General features: G+C 58.7%; 1 protein-coding gene across 2 annotated transcripts; it reads right to left on the bottom strand.

The window, feature by feature from the left end:
- Positions 1 to 1,222: 1,222 nt before the first annotated feature.
- THOP1 (thimet oligopeptidase 1) lies at positions 1,223 to 22,266 on the bottom strand. Of its 2 annotated transcripts, none has more exons than XM_019439256.2 (13): positions 22,106 to 22,266; positions 19,197 to 19,409; positions 16,340 to 16,488; positions 14,913 to 15,020; positions 12,337 to 12,439; positions 9,345 to 9,505; positions 7,730 to 7,865; positions 6,914 to 7,280; positions 6,367 to 6,568; positions 3,644 to 3,830; positions 3,355 to 3,483; positions 2,153 to 2,289; positions 1,223 to 1,717 (listed from the first exon to the last, which is right to left on the bottom strand). In XM_019439256.2, the coding sequence occupies exons 1-13, from the start codon at positions 22,119 to 22,121 to the stop codon at positions 1,559 to 1,561; spliced, it is 2,067 nt and encodes a 688-aa protein (XP_019294801.2). In that variant the 5' UTR covers positions 22,122 to 22,266; the 3' UTR covers positions 1,223 to 1,558. The 2 variants fall into 2 exon arrangements, with proteins under 2 accessions (XP_019294801.2, XP_019294802.2); XM_019439257.2 differs by having other exon boundaries at positions 1,223 to 1,714.
- Between the last annotated feature and the right edge of the window lie 1,683 nt (positions 22,267 to 23,949).

Here is a 23,949-nt window from a genome sequence, read left to right as displayed (position 1 = left end):
AAAGAGAGCCCCAGCCCCCCAACGTGACTACCACTGGCCAGAGGCCCCTGAAGCAAGCCCTGCTCATCTGTGTTGGTGTCTTTGCGCCTCCTTGGGCCCCAGATGGTTTAAGAGTAAGCAGCAGCAGCCTCACATGGGTCTCACCCCCTCCCTCCTAGCAGAGCCCTCACACGCCAGGGGCTCACCCACCAGCCAGGGGCACACGAGCTTCGGGCCCTCGTCCCCGCACAGAAGTGGGAGCAGGAAGCGAGCCGGGTGTGCATAAGGGCAGATGCCACAGTCCAGGCCACAGCCGCCCAGCCCGGGCCTGCTGAGGATGGGCGGGCAAGGGGGCCCCACAGACACAGCCACCTGGTTCCCCACTCCCCTGACCGGTCCCTCTGCAAGGGGCAAAGGACTGGTGGGGACCATTCAGGAGCAGGCGGCAGGGCTCCCACGGAGCTCAGAGACCAGGGAAGCAAACACGGGATGGCCCAGACCAAGTGGAGGCGGGATACGTACCCGTCCTGCTCAAGAACCCCTTCCGAATTCCCACTGCCACCAGAAAGCATGACCTAAGGCGTTCTGAACAATTACCAGAGGCCCCAGGAAGGCCCCCCGCCATTACCGAGACTTGGCTGCGTTGCCACCAGCCAGACAGGGCTGGGCCAAGAGGGCCACACATATGCCTTACTCAAGGTCACACGGACCAGAAGGTCACAGCCTGGCTTCCAGCAACTGTGCCCGCTAATCAGAAACCGTCACATCACAAATCCCTGAGTGTGTCCAAGGGGTGGGGACAGGAGCTCTGCCCAGTAGGCTGGCTCAGGGGCCGGAGGGCGGGCTGCGGCTCGCTGCATGCTCCAGCTACCCCCCTGCATGGGCACAGGCGGGCGGGCGGTCTTGGCCTTGCGGCTCCGAGGAAGGGCTGAGCCCGGTCCTACGTGGGCTGCACAGGAAAGGGGGCAGCCGGCAGCAGCTTGGAGAGCGGTATGGCCACACCCGTGCCGCGGGTCTCCTCCGCGGGCCTGTCCCCGCACGCGCTGTGACAGCTCGACCAGCTCCCAGAGACCCACACCCGTCACCATCCAGAACACTTCACGCAGAGCAGCTGTCCCTGGCCCGGGGGCTGATCACAACCACGTCTAGGGCTTACTGAGCACAGTAAACGCTCCATCCACCTGTGACAGCCCGCTCTTCTGTGGCAGGAGGGACAGAGTCAGGGACCGGGCCGACAGTCTCGCTCTTTTCTTTTTTTTTTTTTCTTTTTAATGGCAGCATTTCAAAGAACCATTTTTCACTCAGAAAACTTCCCGGGAAGGGACGGGTTAGTGCAACAAAGTGGCGGGCTCGACTGCTCAGAGTTCTCCAGGCACGTTGAGAAGACCTCGCCAGCCCGGGCCGGCCACCGAGGGCGGCCTGTGGAGACCGGACGCGGGGAACGAACAGGGAGGGCGAAGAGCCCCTCCCCTCGCCCCACCCCCGCCCCCACCCTGAGCAGCAAGCACCCCGTTTCCCGGGTGGCGGGAGCCGGGGCGGGGCTGAGCCCGCGGCCTGGGGCCCTCGGAGCCCTGGCATGTCAGCAGGCCGGCGGCTCGCTGCTGTCCACCTGCAGCCCTTTGCTCAGGAGGAAGGCGTCCTGCTTGGGGTCTCGGCCCAGGAAGAGCTTCAGCATGACGCTGGCGTCCTGGGAGCCGCCAGGTCTCAGGATGCAGCTCCTGTAGTCCATGCCGACCTGCTGGGGGTAGACCCAGATCAGCCCTCGCACATCCCCTCCCCTCCCCTCTCCCAGCCACAAGCGGGCTCGCGGGCGCCTGAATCAGCACCAGAGAGAACGCGTGGGCACGAGCGCACGTGCATTCGTGAGCACGTGTGAGTGACTGTGCACGAGCACACGTGTACAGGAAGCCCGTCCTCAGAAACTCCTCGGGGCCCTTCGTCTGCACAGGGAGCGAGGCCCAGGCCGAGCCCCACAACACGGGTGGTCAAGCCCCCATGGTGGCTGAACACAGGTCTGGAAAGCCGGCTGAGCACCCGGCAAAGACCAGCAGGCGCCTCGGCTCTCCCCGCCTGGTCCTGGGCAGCGGGGAGCAGAGCTGAAAGGTCACCTGCTCCCTCCACGGGCAGGTGTGCCCCCGCCCCCCGCCCCAGTGAGCGGCCAGCCTTCCCCCACCTTGCCGTTGAGGACGCCCTCCTGCTTGAAGCGCGTGTGGAACATGTCCATGGAGTACACCTCGCTCCACAGGTAGCCGTAGTACTGGGCGTCATAGCCACCTGCCAGGTGGCCGAAGGTCGCAGGCATGTTGGTCCCTGGGACAGATGCGGTGCGGCTTTCGCTGCGGCCCCGGGCATCCCCCGGGCCCCACGAGAGACGGCCCCCACACACCCGGAAGGAGAACTGGCCCGACACTTCTAGAAAGCAGGAGCTGGACAACTTGGCCCGGGGAAATACATCTTTGCCCACTATCTGCTGACGCTCAACAGTTTATGCAAAAGGAGGGACGCCGGGTGGCTCAGGCGGATGAGCGTCTGACTCTTGATTTTGGCTCAAGTCACGATCCCAGGGTCATGGGATCGAGCCCTACGTTGGGCTCCGTGCTGAGCATGCAGCCTGCTCAGGATTCGCTTTCTCTCTCTTTCTGCACCTCCCCTGCGCACATGCGTTCTGTTCCCCTCTCTCTAAAATAAAAATAAAACAGCTTTTTGAAGGAACTTTCTACACGCTATGGAATAAACCAACGCCACATGCCCTACACCAAAATGCCGATTATCTTCAATCATGTTAATCCGAGCATTTGTGCTACTGACGGGCGGGCGAGCATACGCGTTAATACTTTATCTACTATCTCCAGGGTGTGAAATCCCTGGTCCTTCCCGCACCTTTCCGGGCTTGTTCCAAAGCAGCATGTCGGAGGGCACAGGTGCCAGGGGCGATGGAGCAGCACGCGGCCTGAGCAGTAGGAGGCACAGCAAGAAAGGGCAGAGCTGCCCACATGCACCCGCGGCCGGCCTGAAGCCGTGTGCTTCCTCCTGGGCCTCAGCTGCAACCTGTAAATTGGCCTGACTCCCTTCAAACATCACTAGAACCTTCCGGGGCGCCTGGGTGGCTCAGTCGGTTAAGCGTCTGACTTCAGCTCAGGTCATGATCTCACAGTCTGTGAGTTCAGGCCCTGCTTTGGGCTCTGTGCTGACAGCTCAGAGCCTGGAGACTGCTTTGGATTCTGTGTCTCCCTCTCTCTCTGGCCCTCCCCCGCTTACACTGTCTCTCTCAAAAAGGAATAAAAACATTTAAAAAAAAAAAATCACTAGATCCTTCCAACTCGGGGAATGGCTGAGCCCCAACCCCCAAGGTGGGCCCAGCTCGCGAGTGGCTACCTGGTGTGGCTGGGACCCCAAGGATCTCCTGGCAGAGGCGGGCATATTCCTCAGCTGGGTCTGCAGACGTCTGGGTGTGCAGGGCCTGGTCCACCTTAGCCAGGACGATCTGGCGCAAGTTGAAGAGACCTGGGGGGCGGAAGGAGATGGGGAGGCTGGCTCTGTGCTCCTGACCAGGCGGTGGAGAAAACCCATGAGGGCACACGCCTGCCCTCAATGGGCGAGGCGTGAAGGACTCCCTCCCCTCCCAGAGGCCTGGGCAGGAGAGCGGCCCCCCCACCGCGGGCACCTGTGTTGGCCTGCCGAGACTTGATGAGCTTGTCGAGCAGCTCCTGGGGGATGGTGTCGCCCGTCCTGTAGTGCTGGGACATCCTGAGCAGCGGCTCCTTCTCCCACACCCAGTTCTCCAGCATCTGTGAAGGTGCCTCCACGAAGTCCCGCTCCACGTGCGTCCCGCTGAACATGGCGAACTCCGCCTGCATGGACGGACAGAGCCGCAGGAAGGTCTGGACCCTGCCCGATCCGCTCCTGCCCACTGGCCTTGCCTGGGCACACGGGCATGCAGTGCCCCCCCAACAAGCACACCAGGGCGAGCAGACAACAGCTGCGCGAGGCCCCAAAACCTGAGGCTCCTGGGGGGCTGTCAGCCCAGTACATGAGGAGGCGGGGAGCATGCCCACCCTTGAAGGCCACCTATGCTCCCTTCTTCCACCTATAAAGCCACTGCTCTCAAAAAGCCCTACACTCCAAAAGGCATTGGCCCGGAAACGAAGGGATCTGGAAGGCAGCATGGGAAGGCACCCGGTGTTGTCTCCACTTTGGTCTGAAATTTTCCTGAAAAACACGGCACCTGGTCAAGTAGTGCTAGAACCTGGCTCTGGCAGCCAAATGAGCCACACGACCTTGGGCGAGTCCTTGCCCGGCCCAGAGTGAAGCGGGGCAACGGTGGGGGGCTGGGGGAGGCACACGCTGCCCTTGTTACTGACAACCTCTGTGACCTCACCTACTTGCTAGACTTTTTTTTTTAATATTTGTTTTTGAGAGAGAGAAGAGACCATATGTGAGTGGGGGGAGGGGCAGAGAGAGAGGAACACACAGAATCCAAAGGAGGCTCCAGGATCTGAGCTGTCAGCCCAGAGCCCGACGCAGGGCTAGAACTCATGAACTGTAAGATCATGACCTGAGTTGAAGTCGGATGCTAAACCGAGCCACCCAGGCACCCCTACTTGCTAAACTTTTCAACCCAAAAAAACCAACACCTGCGGCACCCTGTGACCCTTTGATGCTCTGCCTTTGGGTTTCAGCTCTGACTGTAAACCAGTGTCCTTTTCATCAACTACCAAGAGCCCCCCCACCTTTTTATTTGCATTTCTGTTTTTGTAGGTGGTTTTGTAGGTTTCTGCCTGAAACGGATCCCAATTGTCACGCTGAAGCACTGTCTGGTGTTCCTGAGCACAAGAAGGCTGTGATGTGCCGAGAGAGCACACGGGGCAGAGGCCCTTCCTTCAGGCACGAGCTATAGCACCGTCGGCCGTGAGTTCAGCGTTACGGCCACGACGCAGGAAAGGGGTCTTTCAACAGAAACACGTGGCGCGAGGTTACATATCGGTGGGTCGTGACCAGAGGCTCGCAGGGACCTGTGTGTTCCCCCAGGGGCGGTGCCTCAGTATCCGCGAACTCCGTGTGGGCGGCAACTTTACACAACTCTGAATGGTGGTAACGTGTGTCCGAAAAGGCCTGAAGGAAATGAGGGAGCCACGAGAGTTCTAGTTTTGGGAAATGACCAGTAAGAGCACGGCGCGGAGGCAGGAAGAGGGCACGTGAGCAGGGCTGACAAGGAGACCAGGATGCACGGGGCTAGTGCTGTGTAGACACTGGCTGTGCCCTGCGTGGCTGCTTGTAGGTGAGGGCCAACCCCCAACCTCACACCACATACAACACTTAACTCAGTGGATGGCAGACCAACACAAAGAGCTGAAACTGAAACTTCTAGAAAATTAGAAAAACTTAGTGTCTTGGGTTACAAAATGATTTCTTCAACAAGACACAAAGATGCAAAATGTGAAAGAGAAAAACACGACAGTCAACATCTGCTCAAAAGATACTTCTCAGCGCTCTACCCACGCACACACATGTCCCTCGGCCACGAGGAGTGAGGCGCCCACACCCGCTGCCCGGCGTAAGGATCTCTGAACACATGACGCTCAGGGAGGGAACCGGACACGAGAGGCCACACGGGGTGTGAGTCCACATTTGTGAAACGTCCAGAACAGGCTCTTCCATGGACGGGAAGGGGGCTCATGGGGGCCGGGGGAGGAGTGGGGACAACTAAGGGACGTGAAGACTCTTTCTGGACGACGGAAATGTTCCAAAACATCTGGTTGGCAGCTACACACCTTGGTGAACAATCACCGAGGTATTCAACTTAAAATGACATCACTGGGGTGGTCCTAATCCAACGACCGCTGTCCTTATAAGACATGAGGGAGGCACCTGGGTGGTTCAATCAATCAGTTGAGCGTCCAACTCTTGATTTCGGCTGAGGTCATGACCTCATGGTTGTAAGACTGAGCCCCACGCCGGGCTCTGCACTGACAGCATGGAGTCTGCTTGGGATTCTCTCTCTCTCTGCCCCACCCCTGTTTGTGCACACGCATGCAAACTTTCAACGTGAATAAATATTTAAAAAAGAGAAATAGATGAGGACGCAGACATGCACAGAGAAACGACCCTATGAAGACAGGGGGAGAACACAGCCGTCTGCACCCCAAGGAGAGCGGCCTCACGAGGAACCGGCCCTTGGACAGCTGATGTCAGACCCCCAGCCCCTGCTGCTGGGGGAGCACATACTACCCATGAAGCCGGCCGTCTGTAGGGCTCCATGCCGGAGAGTGGCACAACAGGGCATTACTGTGGCCATGGGGACATCAGAGGAAGACTCCACCAGGGAGGAGGCTGCCTCCGGACCCGCTAACCAGCAGCACCGCCCGCCCCCGCGCCCCCTGCACCCACCTGAGAGCAGAGCTGGTGCATCACGTGCCCAAACTCATGGAAGTAGGTCTCCACCTCGTCGTGCTGCAGCAGGGAGGGGGCATCCGGGGTGGGCTTGGTGAAGTTGGCCACCATGGCCGCGATGGCGATCTGGCGGCTCCCGTCCTGCCGCAGGCAGCCCGGCTGCAAGCCAAAGCAGGCCGCGTGCCCGTACTTCCCTTCCCTGGGGAAGGAGGCAGTGTCAGGCCCAGCCAGGGATCTACTCCATCCCCCAGCTGGCCCAGAGAGGCCCATAAGGGTCCCCGATTCCGCCACTCTCTGACTCTGCAGCCCCTAATCAACCCGGACGACTGGACAGATTGAGAGGCTCAAGCTTCCTTCTCAGGAGCGGGGGTCCTGCCCCACCACCCGTCCCCCCCACTCGGGCAGAACCTCCCGGGCACCCACCCGCCTCCCTGGACGGTGAACGTTCCCGGCCCCTCACCTGGCCCCGCGCTGTGGCGGACACAACCTATTTCACAGATGGAAACGCTGAGGCTCAGAGAAGGGTCGCCCAGCTCACACGCACCTCGGGTAAAGGTCCAGGTAGAACTTCCCGATGACCTTCCCGGAGGCCGAGTCCCTCACGCAGTACAGCTTCACGTCTTCGTGCCACACGGTGGCGTTCTCCTCCAGGTTGAAGGTCAGCCCTAGCAGCTCCTGGTAGATGCTGAGCAGTCCCTTGGTGACCACCTGCATGGGGAAGTACTCCTTGAGCAGGTTCTGGTCCACGCTGTAGCGGGTCTCCTCCACCTGGTTCATGTAGTAGCGCATGTCCCAGGCGTTGATGCGCCCGTCGAAGTCCAGGCCCCGCTTCTCGCACTCGGCCTTCTTCAGCTCCAGGATCACGGCCCGCTCCTGCTCCCCGAGGGGCTTCAGCTTCTGGGCCAACTCGTCTGGGGAGGACAGAGGGGAAGGCAAGGCTATACCTCCTGCGGCGGCCGCCCCCACAGGCCCCAGGCCGCGGCACGATGGCCCCGGCGCCCCACCCGGGAGGAAGGCCCGGGCCGCCAGCACGACTCAAACACGGGTGATACATCGCCCTCAGCAGCCAGGGGGGCTCTGCCCCGTCCACGGGCGGGAAAGGATGGCCACAGTGGGGACGCTGGCCCAGAGCTCATGCCAGGAAGCCACAGGGCCAGGCGGACTCAGCCTCACCCCAGAGCCCCATGCTTGGCTGCTGGGCTGGGGCCCCTCGAGGCTGAACAGGGCTAGGGAGGTGTTGGGATTCCCTCTGGGGTGGACAGGACACGGCTCTCCGAGGCGTTTGCACGTCGCAGTCAAGAACCACCTAAACCCCGCTCCTGGAACCCATGGCAGGAGGCTGAGGGGAGGCGAGGCTTACCTAGGAACGTGGCCACCACCTGGCTACTCTTAGCCATGTTCATCTCCAGGACGTAGTCGGCGTGCGTGCTGAACCCCAGCAGACTGGACTTCTGGGCCCGCAGGGTCACCAGCTCTCTGAGGATCGCACAGTTCTCCTAGAACCGACCAGCAACCAGCTCTGTGGGTGCCGGGCCCACCACTCCCACTTGGGCCCTGTGGCCAGCACAGTTCTGGACCGCCAGGACCCAGCTGGCTCATTTCCCTCCCTCCTTTCCCTGGCCTAGATTTCGGTGCCCGCCACGTGACCCTGCCATAACACCTGAGTCTCTATGAACCCTCGAGTCTCATCTGGACCCAGGAGGAGCGTAAACTGTGAGGGGTTCTGAGGCCGTGAGCGGAGAGCAACATGGGGCCGAGACTGCAGGAGAGCCTCGGGGGGTGTGCACGGGGAGCTCCCCACCGGTCCAGGCCTGGCCCCAGGCTCAAGGGCCCTCCCTTGTCCCCAGGCACCTCCGAGGGGCTGACCCAGCCAACCAAACTCACGGGACCAACACAAAATGAAACGCATGGGACTCGTTTCCAAGCGAAAGAGAGGGTTGTGCAGAACGCAGCGCCCACGGGGTGCCTGGTGGCTGCTGGGTGAGCGTCCGACCCAGGACTTGGGCTCAGGTCATGATCTCACAGTTCATGAGTTCAAGCCTCACGCTGGGCTCTGCGCTGATGGCGCAGAGGCTGCTTGGGATTCTCTGCCTCCCTCTCTCTGCCCCTCCGCCAAATATTAAAAAAAACAAAAACAAAAATCAGGATGCTCCCACCAATCAGGTCCACAGGCAGGAAGTTGAGTGGAAACCTTCCTGACAAGGGGGCTCAGGGCCACGGCACCAGACAACACGCCAGCTCCCCCGGAGCTCTGGGGTCGAGGCTGGGGGTGGGACAGGCCACGAGGACGAGGCGATGTCGACCCCACCAGTCCTGATCACAGACCTGCGGGCTCTGCTCTCAACAGTATAAAGTTGCTGCTGACACCCCAGAAGTGGCACATCCCCACCAGAACCAGAATTCCTGGCTCCTCCACGAGCCACCACCCCCGTTCCTGCAGCCCCCGCCCGTGTGAGCGGGCTTCTCTAGGGCCACATCTCGATCTGAGGGAGGCGACCTGAAAACATCATTTCCTTAAGGCCAGCGTGGTCGGTCTTCAGTCCGGGAAGCGGGAAACACGGGACCTGAGCACACGCTTCCCTGTCACCCTGTAAGGGGCTCAGCCTCCAGCCGGCGGCTCCCGTCCCCCAGCCACGCAAGCACCATGGTGTCCCCAAGGAGGCCGAAGGGCCCCTCCATCACCTGCTGCAGACACTGAGCAGGAGGAATGAGGCCGAGGCCACGCTGGGGCGGGGACAACAAACACAAGTGTCCATGTGGGAACAGGTGTCCGAGCGGTGAAGACGCCCAGGGCTGCAGCTCGAGGGCCCAGGCCACCACACAAAACAGAACAAGGGAGCTCGAGCCCAGGGAGCACCACCAGACACAGGGACAAGCAAACGTAAGGCCTGGGAGCAGTGGACACGGACGGCCTGCCAACCACCGAGCCTGGCCCAGAGCACAGGCCTGGCGACTCCCGGGCGCTGCCCCCGCACCTGCTTGCACCGACAGTTGAAGGCCTCCTCCACCTTCCTTCTGGTCTCCGGCACATGGCACTTCTTCAGGAGGGGAAAGTAATGTGGGTACTTGAGGGTGACTTTCAACTTGTCATCCCCAGCCTTTTCCAGTGAGTTCAAAAAGTCCTCCGGGAGCCCTCCTGCAGGAACAAGACCAGGGCTGCTGAGGGCCCGACAAGCTGCCAGGCTTCCCTCCCACAGGACAGGCTGGGACGGGAGCCTGCAGGGGACACGCCCTGCAGGGGTCACGCCCGGCCTCCCCACCCTCAGCCCCTCCTGGAAGATGTGGTGCTACGGCCCTTCCCACCAGGCTCCTAGGGGGGAGCGGCGCCACTCGGCTCAACCCTGGACAGAGGGCTTCTGGGGACTGCAGTCTCTTCCCTCACCCTTCCCTGGACAGCAGCACCTGCGGAGGACAGATGACCCCTGCGGCCCTCGCCATCCCGGTGGCTGCGCTTCTGCAACAGCCTACCCCTCAGACCCCTGGAGCTCACACTGAACATCTCCAGGGGCCAAGGCCTCACACCCCTGGCTCTGACCTGCCCACACCTCCTTGAAGGCCAGGCTGGGGCCCTCACCTCACAGGTGAGGAAGGGACGCTCTGGAGCAGGGTGGACGGTGCCGGGCAGGGCACAGCTTGGGAGGTCACAGCTTCCAGGCTCGGCGTGTAAACAGAGGCGTGCCGACGCCCATTTCTACTCTGCCACAGGGCCTGGGAGCAGTGAGCACACCGGCACCCACAGCTGTTTCTAGACATCAGGCAGGGCAAGGACAAAACGGCCTGGGGCACGAGTCCCAAAGAAGCTGCTCAAGAAAACACAGGGCCACCTCCACCTGGAGGAGCTCTCGCGGTTGCACTGAGACCATCTTGAGCATCGAGTTAATAGAGACAGCAGCAGACCCCAACCCACTGAATGACGGGCCCCGTCCACACTGACGACTGCTGATAAATCTAGTAAGTGGGGGAGGGAAAGCTGACTTGTGAGGGACAAACACAAGGAATGATGGGGTCGGAAGCCTGTCCACAGGAGCTTCCCCTCACGGTGCGGCGTGAGCAGCAGCAGCCCCAAGGCGCCTCTTGGGGGCCTGTGAGCTGGGAGAGCAGCTGGGACTCGGGGAGGGGGATATAGAGAGAGAGGCGGTGTTGCTGTAACTGAGCACCGACTCCCTCTTTGGCAACCGGAAGAAAACAAGCACCACCAGACTCCAGCCTTGGTCACTGCCCCGCCCGTCCCACGGCTGCCAGAGCTCCGCGGGGGTCCCCGGCCGCCTACGGGAGGCCGGCCCAGTGGATGGCGTGGGTGAGCAGATTCGTCTGCCCAATTCCAGAGACCCAGGACCCTCCCCTGCCCGGGAAACATGGCGGGCATCTGTCCTTAAACGTGGGGTCCACGTGGAGGGACCTGCCGCCCGAGGCCCCAGGAAGGACTGAACCAGAACGAAGGGCGACAGAAGACGGCACCGAGGGACCTCCCAGCCCCTGTTCAGGAGACTCGAGTCCGTGGCACCCCTAAGAGAAAGCTGCCCTCGGGGGCCTCTGGCAGCCAGGCAGAGGCCCCGGCCCCCCATCCCCGAGACGGCCGCTACAGGACCACTGCCACACCACTTCACCACCTCACAGGGGACGGGTCGGAAACCCGGTCCCCGAGCCCCTGGCAGGGCTCTCCCAGGTGGCAGCAAACCCGCCCACCTGGGCTCTTCAGAAGTGTCCACGGCAGGAAAGGTGGGACGAAAACACTTTCATGAACAGCTGAGGAGTGGTTCAACAAGAAAGGAGCCTGTAAAGACAGGATGCTCCCTGACATGACTCTGACTGGGAAGCAAATACAAAGAGTGTCCTCGGGGGCACCTGGGGGCTCCATACGTTAAGCATCTGACTTTGGCTTCAGGCGCGATCTCACTGTTCATGAGTTTAAGCCCCGCATCAGGCTCTGTGCTGACAGCTCACAGCCTGGAGCCTGCTTGGGATTCTGTGTCTCCCTCTCTCTCTGCCCCTCCCCCCCCCCCCCACCACACAGGCTCTTTCAAAAATAAACATTAAAGGGGCGCCTGGGGGGCTCAGTCGGTTAAGCGTCCGACTTTGGCTCAGGTCATGATCTCGCGGTCTGTGAGTTTGAGCCCCGCGTGGGGCTCTGTGCTGACAGCTCAGAGCCTGGAGCCATTTCAGATTCTGTGTCTCCCTCTCTCTCTGCCCCTCCCCTGTTCATGCTCTGTCTCTCTCTGTCTCAAAAATAAATAAATGTTAAAATAAATAAATAAATAAATAAATAAATAAATAAAAAATAAACATTAAAAAAAAAAAAAAAGGGCACGTCCTTGGGACAGCAGAGTAAGGAAGCCCAGACGGGTCTCCTAGGAGGTCTGCTGTTCAGGGCTCCACCTCCCAAGTGCAAGATGTACACGGAGGGGCCAAGGATGGCCTCAGTCCTGGGGAAGGCTCACGAGGCTGCGGACAGGGGTCTGACAGCGAAAAGGATGCGTGCAGCACTGTCCACGTAAACGGACAGAACGTGCGACGTCAGCTGGGGGCCGGCACGGGCTGAGTACACAGGGCTTCCCACTGTGCTGTTCCTGCAACTTTCCTCCAGCTGTGAAATTTTTCAAAACTAGACATTTGGGGAAAGGGGGGAAAAAAGTAAAAACTGAACTTTCCCTTCAAAATGCCCACGTCCGGCCCGATTTGGGAGCAGCAATCAGCCAGGACTCAGCCCAGCCCCTCTCGGAAGGTCACAGCGAGAAGAGCAGCAGGTAGGGGCCTTGCGGCTGAGACCTCCTCAGCCTAACTCAGCGCTCCTGCCACTGCCCGAGGAAGGATCTGGAAACGTTGATTCCAAAGTGCTGAGCGCTCCAAGTGAAGAAACCGCCTCCCCAGGGCGATGAGACGCAAATCCGCCCCCCCCCCCCCCCCACTGACTTGGGCAGCCTGTGGGAGGTCAGCACCGCCCCCGCCCCCCGGGCCCTGGGCCAGTACCCAGCTCCTCTCGAGTGAGTGGCAGGAAGGTCGTGTCCTCGTTCAGGTTCTTGTTGAAGTCGATGCACAGAAGACTCAGCTTCTTCTTGATGCTCTTGATTTTCTGGAGGGAGGAGCACAGCCGTGAGGAGCACAGCCTCCGGGACTGGGGGCTCCCCCCCCGCAAGGAGAAGTGGGAGAAGCGGGAAAAGCAGGCAGAGCCGTCTGCACGCAGATACCCACCGGCCATGCCGAGCGGCCTCGGTGACCCCGGGGACCTCGGGCTTGCGTCCCCTACTGTTGTACGTCCCCAGCCAAGAGCCTTCTGGACCCTATTCCCTTCAGAGTCTGCAGCTTAGGTATTTGGATATTTTGACAGAGGAGCGGGGCTAAGGCTCAGGGAGGAAACTTCTGAAGGGGGGGGGGTGCCCTGGGGCCACAACATCTGCCCACCACTGCCTCAGGGGGGGCCCTGGAGCCCAGCCCAGGCCTCGGGCATAACAGCTGCTCTGTGTCGGGCAAGTGTGGCTGACAGCTGCGCAGTGAACTGGGGGCTCCTCGGGTGAGACCCGGGCTCAGAACCAGCCCGCGTGGGTGCACTGAGCCTCCGTTGGCCATGACCCTGCGCTGGGTGCTTCCACTTATTTCCTGATCTCGCTGAAGCCTCACAAAACCAAACGCGGCCATGCCAATCAAGGTTCTAAGGCATGAAAACAGCTCGTGCCCCAGGAAACAAGGCACGGCTTCGGCTTCAGGGTCCCTATCCAGCCCACGGCCAGTGTCCTTCCTCCACACGGAGCCCCCCGTGTCCCTCCCAGTGCAGCGGCTCTCAAGTCACAGTCAGGACTTTCAACAACGTGACGACAAAGTTTAAGCACAGCCCTGCAAGCGCGTGGGTGGCTCAGTCAGAGGAGCATGAGAGTCTTGATCTCGGGGTCACGGGTTCAAGCCCTATGTTGGGCATGAAGTTTACTTAAGGGAAAAAAAAAAAAGTACAACTGTGCTTCCGTTGCTCTGGCTGAGTTTATCACCTGCGCCCACAGAAGCTGAGACGCCACACTGGATTCCAGTTCCAAGATGGAATTCGACTCAAGTCTTACCAGCATTGGTTTTAACCACAAGTACGCCTCATTTCCCTGATTCTCCAACCGGAAGGTAGAATCAGTTCTAAGTGACAAGAGAGAGACGGTCACTGAGCTCTGGGTGTGGGTCTGGTGTCTGCTTTAACTGTGTCTTTTATCTCCTGTGCCCTGGTGCTTTCCTATCGGGGGCCTTGCTGACCCCGAAGGGAGGGCTTCTCCTAAGGGTGGCCAGTTCCAGGGGATGGTACCCAGCTCACCCATATGTGTGCCTCATGTGCAAACCAGCCAGTCCACAGCCCACGCCCCGGCCATCCCCTCTGTGTGGCTGCGGGGCCTTCAGAGAAAATGGGAAGGGAGTGGAGCGGACAGAGACCCCCAGCGATTAACCCAGGACGGGGGCAAGTGCAGCCCTGCTCACCCTCTGCCCCAGAAGGGAATGCAGGCGATGCCATCCACGACTGGGGCTTTTGATGAGCAACTCGTATATGCAGTCTTCGTTCCCATTCCTGGCACACGGCTCCTAAACCCTTGGAATCAGTGACAACACGACACTGAAATAGCTCAAGAGATGAGGTGTGGGGAACACTGTGCTATCTCTTACCAGCCCTTTCCACCACACTTGAGTGCAACCTAATGAGATGCCTTTGGCAAGGCCCTAGGATAGGGGCGGGTGGCCAAGGAAGTCCCTCCTGCCTACTTAGGGAGTCAGTCACGGATGGAGTGACTAGTCGGGCTGAAGTGATGTGGCGGCCACAGAAGCCCTAAGGCACAGGGTTAAGGGAGTTTCCAGTTGGCGAACAGTGGAGGTGCCCGTGAGGGCGAAGCACGCAGGGTACCGAAGCTCCGTGCCTCCCCCGCCCGACCTGGCCCTGTGCTTCTCTCCCAGCTGGCGGTTCTAGGTGGTACCCTTCACGATAGATCAGTAAGGGCAAGTAAGCTTTTCCCGAGTTCTCTGAGCCACTCTGTCGAATGAATTAAACCCGAGGGAGGAGTGCCGGTCGGTCAGAACCAAGGGACATCCTGGACTTGTGGCCGGTGCCTCAGGTCGGGGCGGCGTGGAGGGGCCGAGCCCTGATGCTGTGGCTTCTGACACTACCTCCGTGTACACGGGTCAGAACTGAGTGCTGGCGTCACGGAGGACTGCATGGTGCGGGCACCCCCCGCCACCCCCCCGTGTGGGGTCAGAAGGAAGCCATGCCGTCGCCGCAGAGTCCCGAGAACAGGAGACCCACAGCCAGAGCGAGCTTCTCCTTACTGCCATTGCACCCAAGTCACGGAGAGGACCCCCTGAGCCCTGCCACCTGCCCCATGCGCTCTCCCCGCGGCCGAGGCAGCGCCACGCTCTCAGGAGAGCCTCACCAGGACCCTGGAGGATCCGAGGCAGAACGGGCGCAAAGAGAGAGCTGCTCCACGTAGACCGCCCTGCCCGGAACCGAGGCAACAGAGCGCGCACCAGGACTCAGGCGGTGCCTGCGATCGTAGGCCCCCCCCCCCCCCCCCCCAGCTGGCACTCACCTCCTGAGTGTCTTTGGGCAGGTGGAGCCCATTCCTTCTGCCCAGCTTGATCAGTCGCTCCAGGTACCGCACTGCCTCTGGCCTCAACGAGTCCTTCTGGATTTTTTCCTGGAGTAAGAAAATCAAAGCTGTTTATAACGAAAAGCCGTGATGCTGCTGGATGTTGGCGAGGCAGCAGGGAAACTGGGTCACTCACTCCAACGTCACCGGAGGGAGCATGAAATGGGGCAGCCGCCCAGGAGAGCAGTTTGGCACAAGACGTGCGACTACCACCCGACTCCGCAGTTGCGCTCCGGGCGTTTATCCCAGAGAATGAAGACTGGGGTCACACGACACCTGTTCACAAACGCCTGAGGGGAACAGCCCAAACGAAGAGCAGCCCAGAGGGTCTTCCCCTGGTGAACAGTTACATGGGAATGAGTCTGGGGGGCTGCATCAAGGTCTTTAACCCGGTGGTGACACTGACCGGTTCTGCAATACGTTACGTGGGGGAAACCGGGCAAAGTACAGACAGGCGCTCTCTGAGCTATTTCTTCCCACTGCGCGCTGACCCGCAAAGATCTTCAAACGAGAATTGAATGTAAGACACCGCTTGTGCTTCCCCAGGCCACCCGCCTGTCCGTGCACCAAAGCACACTCGGGTGCCTTCCTGCCATCGAGAGGACACGGCAGCAGGTGCTAAGACAACGAGCAGAGAATCATCTCGGTCCACTTCCGACATCAGCAGCCGTGGCCCAGGAGGCAGGACGATAGCCCTACAGGGCACCCAACAAGGTCAGGAAAGTAAAAAGATGTGCTGGACGGAGGGAAGGCTTAGAAAGTCCTAGGCACAGGGCACGTGAGTGCGGTCAGTTAAGCGTCTGACTCTTGGTTTCGGCTCAGCTTATGATCTCACGGCTCATGAGTTTGAGCCCCACGTTGGGCTCTGTGCTGACCACAAGGAGCCTGCTTGGAATTCTCTGTCTCTCTCTGTCTCTTTCTGCCCCTCCCCAACTCGTGAGCACACGCTTGGTCTCTCAAAATAAATAAACGTTAAAAAAAAAAAGTTTTTTTCGGCATCTTGTATTTTATTTTTGCATTCCTCCCCACTTCTGCCATTTTTTCCATGTTTTTTATCGTGGTAAAATACAACGTAAAACTTACCACCTTAGCCACTGTTAGGCGCATGGTTCAGCGTCATTAAGTGCACTCACACTGTCACGCAGCGATGCCCACCAGCCACCCACAGGGCTCCTCACTCTCTACCTTCTAGAGTCTGAGGAACAGAACGATCACATCTAGAGAGGTTCTGACCCTCCAGTGCCACCTGGACACCGGTCTGTCCCCCCACCTCCCGCCCCGTCTTCCACCTCCAGCGGGCCTGGTGCGTGCCCCATCAGCCGCGTCCCGGGGCTGAGCGGACGCTGGGCTTGTCGCTGTCCCCTCACCTGCAGCCAGACAATCCTCTGGTATACATCCTGCCTCATGCTCATTTCCACGTCAAATTCAGACAGCTTTTTGTCTGCCTCTGTGCTGGCCGTCCGAATGTCCTTGGATGGAGAAACGTGCTGGGGGAAGTCAAGGATATTCCTCTGAACTGAAACAGGGAAACAGGACAGGTGTGAAAACGGGCCCCGGGTAGAAACTGGCAAGTACCGACCTCACCCTGGCCCGGCACGTAGCCCACCCGCGTGTCTCCGTGTTCCGTGAACACTCTCCACGCCGGGCCCTGGGGTGGGCACTGGAAGAAAGGAACACTGTCACCCATGTTCTTGGGGACCTCAGAGGCCAATGGGAACAGACTCAACTCACAACACTCCAAGGTCCATGAAGGACCGTTAACAGAGGAGTCTGACAAGATGGGGACAGGCTCCAGTGGCTCCGGCCCAGGAAAGAGCCACGGCTGCTGAGAGCAGTACTTACGTTCATAAACAATTTTCTAATTTACAGAGCATGCTGACACTTCGTTAAATAAAGGGAACATGGCGGGGGGGTGGGGCCTGGGGGGCCCAGTTAGTTAAGCGTCCGACTTTGGCTCAGGTCATGATCTCACGGTTCATGAGTTTGAGCCTCGCTTTGGGCTCTGTGCTGACAGCTCAGAGCCTGGAGCCTACTTCAGATTCTGTGTGTGTCTCTCTCTCTGCTCCTCACTGGCTCACGCTGTCTCTCAAAAATAAACGTTTAAGTAAATAAGTAAATAAATAAAGGAAGCATGAGTAGCCATAACAACGTAAGCTTTAATTTTCTTTCTTAATTGTTTTTAAGCTTATTTATTTTGAGAAAAAGAGAGGGTGCATGTAAGCAGGGGAGGGGCAGAGAGAGAGGGAGAGAGAATCCCAAGCAGGCTGTGCTCAGTGCAGAGCCCAACAGGGGGCTTGACCTCACCAACCTCAAGATCTTGACCTGTGCTGAAATCCAGAGTCGGATGCTTAAGCAACAGAGCCACCCGGCGCCCCATAAGAGCATCAGCTTTAACAGGTATCACCTGACCCAGCACCCACCCTCGTGAAATGAGGACACATGATCACACAGAAATCACATAAATGCACAGCAGCAGGCCCAGTAATGACCAAATAGTAGAAATGGCCCAAACACCCATCAAAAGTGCACGGAGACACACGTGTCTGGCACGCACAGCAAGTCACTTGGCCGCAAACAGGAGCGAGGCGCCCACACCTGCTGCCCCGTGGTCGGACCCTGAACACACAGAGCAAACCAGACATGAGGTGTGTGAGTCAAGGCGTGTACGATGTCCAGAACAGGCTCATCCACAGATGGGAAGGGGGCTGGTGGGTGCCAAGAGCTGAAGAAGGGATGGGGAGTGACTGCTAATGGGGACAGGATTTCCCTTTGGGATGGCAGAATGTTCTAGAATTAGAACATGGTGATGCTTAGACAAGTGACTATAAAAACCACTGAAACGTAGGCTTCAAGTGGTCTATAAATCAGATCTCAACAGAGCATTTACGTTTTAAAAAGCACATACTCTGGGAAAGAGCTGCATTCAAATCGCAGCTTGGTCACGCTCGGGGCCCCAGGGCAGGCCTACTGCTGGCTGCCCGAGAGGGGACAGTGAAAAGACAGAAACAGCATCCGTCCGTCTGGGATTTACAGGCTCACAAGCGCCTGTGATCGCACCAAGCACGACAACAAAACAGTGCATGCTGTCAGATCAACGCAGGCAGCTGTGTGAGCAGAGGGGGTGCAGGAAGGGGCTCCTGCGGGGGGTTAATCTGTGATCACAGAGAAGCCCAACATCCTGCAAAGCGGGGGGTGTGGGAAGCCCCGAGACGGGACAGCGTGAGCAACTGCGAGGCCACGTGGCCAGGCACAAAGTGCAGAGGCGGGTCAGAAAGGGGGAACCGTGCAGCACACAGAACACCACCAAGGACCCTGGCCTCCATCCAGAGGGCAGTGGAAAGACAGAGGGGCTGGCTGGGGGGAAGGCCATGATCCAGTCTTAGTTCCCTCTAAAATTCCGTGGGCTACTGAGAGGAGACAGAAACAAAAGCCTGCAGGAGTGAAGTGGGGGAGAGACTAAATGATGTCTGGCAGGGCCACGCCCAAGAAGCAGGAATTAGCATCAGGCAATGCCCGCGAGCCTCTCTGGAAAGAGATGGGAGGGGAGCCTGAGGCACACCCGCCTGAAGGCGCGGAGCAGCCCCTGCCATCTGGCACACCCCGCACAGGAGGCTCCTGGAGAACCCCGCTGCCAGGATCCCCAAAGGCCCCCCGGAAAAGGACTTGTGCTAGAGACCCGGGGGCTCGGAGTTCTCCGTCGCAAGACTTGCTTGGTCTTCTGTCCCCTTGCCATCAACCTCCACACAGGGGCTCTGGGAAGCAGGGCTGTAGGTATGTGACCGAGCACCTCATTCTTCCCTCACAAAGGGAGCAAACAGACCGCAAGGGGGAGACAAGGATCCAGGTGGGTGGTGATGAAGACACCTGACGGCATCAGGTTACCCAAAGCACAGGGGGGGAGGCAGCGGGGAGGAGAGGAAAAGGGGTCCAAGTTCAGTCGCCCAGAGAGAAGACAAAGCTCTCCTGTGACACGAAAGGGGTAAGAAGGGGCTCTGGTTTCGGGGCTGGCACCCGAGCTGACTCCTGGAGAGAAGAGTGGTCACACGTGCTGTCCCGCTCTGGGCCCTCAGATGACACAGCCCAGAACTAAGTATGCCAGGCCACGAGTGCAGTAGGGTGTGTAGGAGAACCAGCCCTCCAGGCTGCCCCTGGCCTGGCCGAGGGATCCTTTACGGCCCCTGGGGAGTAGGCCGCCTCCCCGCCTGGGTCCTGACCTGGATTTACCTGTGTAGGACACCTCCGCGTCAGCCAGCGCCTTGAGGGTGCTCTCGTAGGACACGTCTTCAAACTTCTGGGAGCCCACCTGGTCATACACACGCTTGGTTTGCTCGATGAGCTCCACAGTGAGCTCCCCTATTTGCTGGGCGCTCAGGTCCCACCGCAGATAGTTCACCTCGGAGCACGGGGCCGCTGTGTCCAGGGCATCTCCGGCACAGGCTAGACAGAGAAGACAGAACCCCACACTGAATGTGTCTGCTTCGAGGGCAGAATTAGGGTTAGAGTAACTAGGGGCTGGAGGGCAAGGCCAGGAGCACCGTTTCCCCATGCAGGTTGACAAGGACCGGGGGCTCTATGGGGGTACACAGGTTGACGGATCCTCTATAGCACACGAAGATTCTGCACCCAGGAGACACCGGGTGACCTGTGGGGATGCTTGCACTTGTCACGATGGGAGAGTGATGCTACTTCATCGGGCGGCGGGGTCTGGGGATGCTGCTCAACACCCCCAAGCACCTAGGATGCCCCATGATGACCCAGCCCCGACATCGGCCGGCTGGGGCGGATGCTTGGCATACATCTGCACTCCACGGGGTTAATTTGTTTGATTGCTACCTCCGACGTCCCTTGTCGTACTGTGACGTTCGCACCATATTACTTACCTAAAATAGGGGAATTCCCGAGTCCTGAACATCCCTACCACGAGAATTTTTGGATAAGAGATTATGGTCTAGAACTGCTGTCACGTGGTGTTCAGGGTAAAGATGTTTTGCTTTCGTTCCCTCACTGAATTCACAGCTCTGTACTCTGGGACCTATGTGGCCCCCATTTTACAGACGGGGGTCCTGAGATTTGGAGAATGCAAGTCTCGTGCCACGATCCCACACCAGCAAGCAGCAGAGGTGGGGGCTCAAGCCCGTGCAGTCGGACTTCAGCTCCAACGCTGCGAACTAGTATGCTGTGTGCACCCCGCCTTTCTAAACATCTCATTTGCAGGTGGGGCTGCCCCTTTCCCTTCCCAGGGCTCCACCTACACTCAGGATTACAGCCCAACCTTTACTGGAGTCTATATCAGAGGCTGGCAAAGTCTGTCTCTGCACAGCCCATAAGGTAAAGGTGACGAAGAAGGAGACTATGTGACTTGCCAAGACTGAACTAATTAGCCCTTTACAGGCTGGTCTGCTGACCCCTGGTCTAGATCATCCCGACTCCACTGGGTCCTGCACGGCAGGTTTGGCCAGTTGGTTTTGCCAACTTCCCTGTGCTCAGGCACACTGGCTTTCTTCAAGGTATCTCCCAGGCCTTCCCACAGGTTGCCCCCTCTGCCCGGAGCCCCGACCCTGCCAATCTTCCTTTCTTGAATGTCCTGCTGGCATCCCTGTAGCACCTGTAGGGCTCAGATGGCTACACCTTCCCCCAATTACTTGTCGAGTTAGTGAACAGAGGCCTGTCCTGTGTGAGCCCCCAGCAGAATACGCAGAAGCCGTTCCAGGAAACACCCACCTGTGCCCCACTTTCCCCTTCCAGCATGGCGGGGAGGGGAGCAGGGCCACAGTGGTCCTGGACAAAGGGGGGCGGATCTTCGCAGGGTGCTGTGTTTGGCATCCCTAGGACAGGGCTTTTAACACTATTATCAACACCTGTGTCTGGGTCACGCTCTGGGGTGGAGGCCACCCTGGGCACTGTACGGTGTTGAACAGCACCCCTGGTGCCCATCCACTCGATGCCAGGAGCACCCCGAGTCATGACAACCACAGATGTCCCCAGACATTGCCCCAGTGTCCGCTGGGGAGGCACGATCTCCCCAGCTGAGGACCACTGACATCTGCTACGTGGGAGAAAAAAAAAAAAAAAAGTCTCTTAGGCCAAGACAGGCCAGGTATTCTGGCCACGTGACTGCTTCGAGCTTCCGGAAAATCTTTGTGCCTGCAGAGCATTTTGGACTTCAGAACCGCAGAGAGAAGCTGTGGGTCTGGGTTAACTGGTAGCCGAGGGCTCCAGACGCTCAGGAAAGGTGGGAGACCCGTGGAAGCCAGAACTGTCAGCCAAACTTCCCGGAGGGAGCTAGGATTGGAAACGCTGGAGCAGACGCTCCCGTTCTGCAGCATCTACAGATCCCCACCCCCGAGCTGGGTCTCCAAGCTAACAACCCTACAGCACACAAGGCAGACAACACTCCCCGAATAACCCTAGTTGTGATTTACCATTAAATGCAATTATCGTCGCAGCCAGCTGGGAGAAAGAACTGGGGGAAGACAAACCGGCAAGAGAAAATGCCAGGAGGCATCATACGACCCCCGGGGAATTTTCTATAATCCGACACGCACATCCTATCCCTCCCAAAACGAAAACCCTTTCACGACGCCCTTTGCCCTTCCAGGGCTGTGCTCCAGCCAGAATGACTTGTTGCTACGCAAACGCGTTTACCCTCGCAGCTCCGGCCACCTGGGACAGGCCTCACGCAGGTCTTGGCGGCACCGCCGCTTCTCCACTTTGGGTCCTGGCTGATACGCCGCCTCCTCCGAGAAGCCCTTCAGGACCGCCCTCAGCCCCACCACTGACCACTCTCTAAGGCGCTCGCTTGCTTTCCTGCTGGTTGAACGCCTGTCTCCGACTCTGGAACTCCGCCTAGAACTCAGGGTCTCCCCTGGAGTCGGCACCCCCTGGGCCCGACCCGCCCTTAGCGGCCGCGACCTGGAGTTTGTTGAATGAGTGAAGCGCTGGGAAAGCTGGTCCATTCATTCGGCCGCCGAGGGAACAGGATCTCCGGCTCACCGACCCATCCCCGCCAGGCTCCAGTCACTCGGGGGTCACTGGGCTCGGGTCCTAGGCCCAAGTCGCGACCCCGGGAGGCGAGAAGCTGGAGGGGATGCCGGGGTCCGGGCAGCGGGGCCCCGCCTCGCGCGAGCCAGTACCTGCGGGGGGCTTCATGGCGGGCGGGTGTGCACCGGCGATCCCTTCCTCCACCTGGTCCGCCTCGGTCCGCCTCAGCCGCGGCGACCTGCCGCTTCGGTCCGCTCAGGGGCCGCAGCAGCCGGGACTGAGGTGCCCGCCGCCCGCGCGCCCGCTGAATGCTGGGAGCGCGCGTGCGCCGAAGAACAGAGCGCACGCGCGCCCCCAGCACCGCCCACACACCCGTGGAGGGGCTTTGGCACGCTATCGCACTCTGCGCACGCGCTGGAGCCCTCCCTGCTCATCATTGGCTCTCGCGGCGAGAGGGCGGAACCTCCGGGGAGGCCCGGGAGGGACGTTTCCATGGAAACCACACACAGAGGTTGCTTCAAAATCTGTGTGCATGCGGTTCTTTCTGCCGGTAGTTCTCTGTCTGGGCTTCCAGCCTCAGTGTTAATCCGTGCTTGTCACCTTTCTATCTTACAGTTGTGTATTTGGCTACTTTTGCAGATTTTCCCTTCACCTAAGGATCACGTTAGTGATCCCTTACCATACTCGTCTCAGGCTCTTTTTGTAGATTATCCCAACCAGCATCCTGCCCAGCTTCCTGCACCTAACGAAGATGAGGCGCTCCACGAGTACCAGCAGAATCCGGTGAATCAATTAAACACACTTTTTTTAAAAAAATCGGGAAAGCTTCAGAAAATGAATCCACCAGTTCAAACAACAGGTGTTTTGAGACGGTGCAGTATCCTAACCTGTAACTATTGTCCATTAAAACGAAAAACGAAATCTCGATCTAAGGCGCCCAGGAAGAAAAACATACCAGAACTAAAATGGCCAAAAAACACACTCCCCTTATTTCTGCAAAAGAAATTAAATCCCCGGGCTTTAAACATGCATGCGTTTTAAATAGGATAAAAGTGAATTCGGAGAACCCTTCTCGCAACTTTAACGGTGGTCAGTTTGGGTCTTCCTAGAGACCGTCCTCATCGCTCACCCTCTATTAAGCACAGCAAGTTTTATCCTACTTAATAATCATTTCCACTGTTCTCCATACCTGGAGGGTTTTTTTAAAGGTTATTTTATTATTTATTTTTTAGAGAGAGAGTGCTTAAGTGAGGGAGGTGAAGAGAGAAAGAGGGAGAGAGAATCCCTGGCAGGCTCCATACTGTCAGCCCAGAGCCTAGGGCTTTAATTCAGGAGCCATGAGATCAAGACCTGAGCCGAAACCCAGAGTCAGATGCTTAACCAACTGAGCCACCCAGGCACCCCATACCTGGAGTTTTTTGCCTCATCCTCCAAATCCACATCTACAAGAAAGATCTTCCTTAACCATCACAGCCAGATTACCTCCCCAATCATAATCACCGCACGCTGTTTTATCATCAAGCGAAAGGTGTTAATTTACATACTAGTTTACGAGTTCGTCAACCCCAGTAGGAGTAACGAGAGCAGGCACTTTCCTGGTTTTGATAGTTGCTTTGCAAAACATTTGCAGACTATTAGGCACCTGCTGTAAACAAATATATCTGTATTCCTTTACGTCTTATAGGTGGAATGAATGAAAGAATGCATTTGTGGCCGCGCGGGTGGATGGGTGGCTGAATAAACGTAAAACATAGCGCGTAACAGTCACTGGCATTCACAGAGCCCCTGCGCTGCTCTGGGCGCCAGATACCAAACTGAGCCACCCCACGTGGCCGGCTCGGTGCCACGTGACCGGCTCTGCCAAACGCGCGGGAGTCCGCCACTGTCCCACGATGCACCGCGCTGTTACCGCTCGAGAGGGAACGACAGTCCTGATTTCCGGCCTCCAATCGGTCGCAGAGGTCAGTTGCCCTAACGACCAGCTAGCCCCTCCCAA

Source organism: Panthera pardus, unplaced genomic scaffold (assembly GCF_024362965.1).
Source record: "Panthera pardus isolate Hobbes unplaced genomic scaffold, ASM2436296v1 HiC_scaffold_8, whole genome shotgun sequence".
NCBI classification, from domain to species: domain Eukaryota; kingdom Metazoa; phylum Chordata; class Mammalia; order Carnivora; family Felidae; genus Panthera; species Panthera pardus.
The sequence above is the reverse complement of the archived record's forward strand: the minus strand, read 5'-3'. Positions and strand labels throughout refer to the sequence as shown.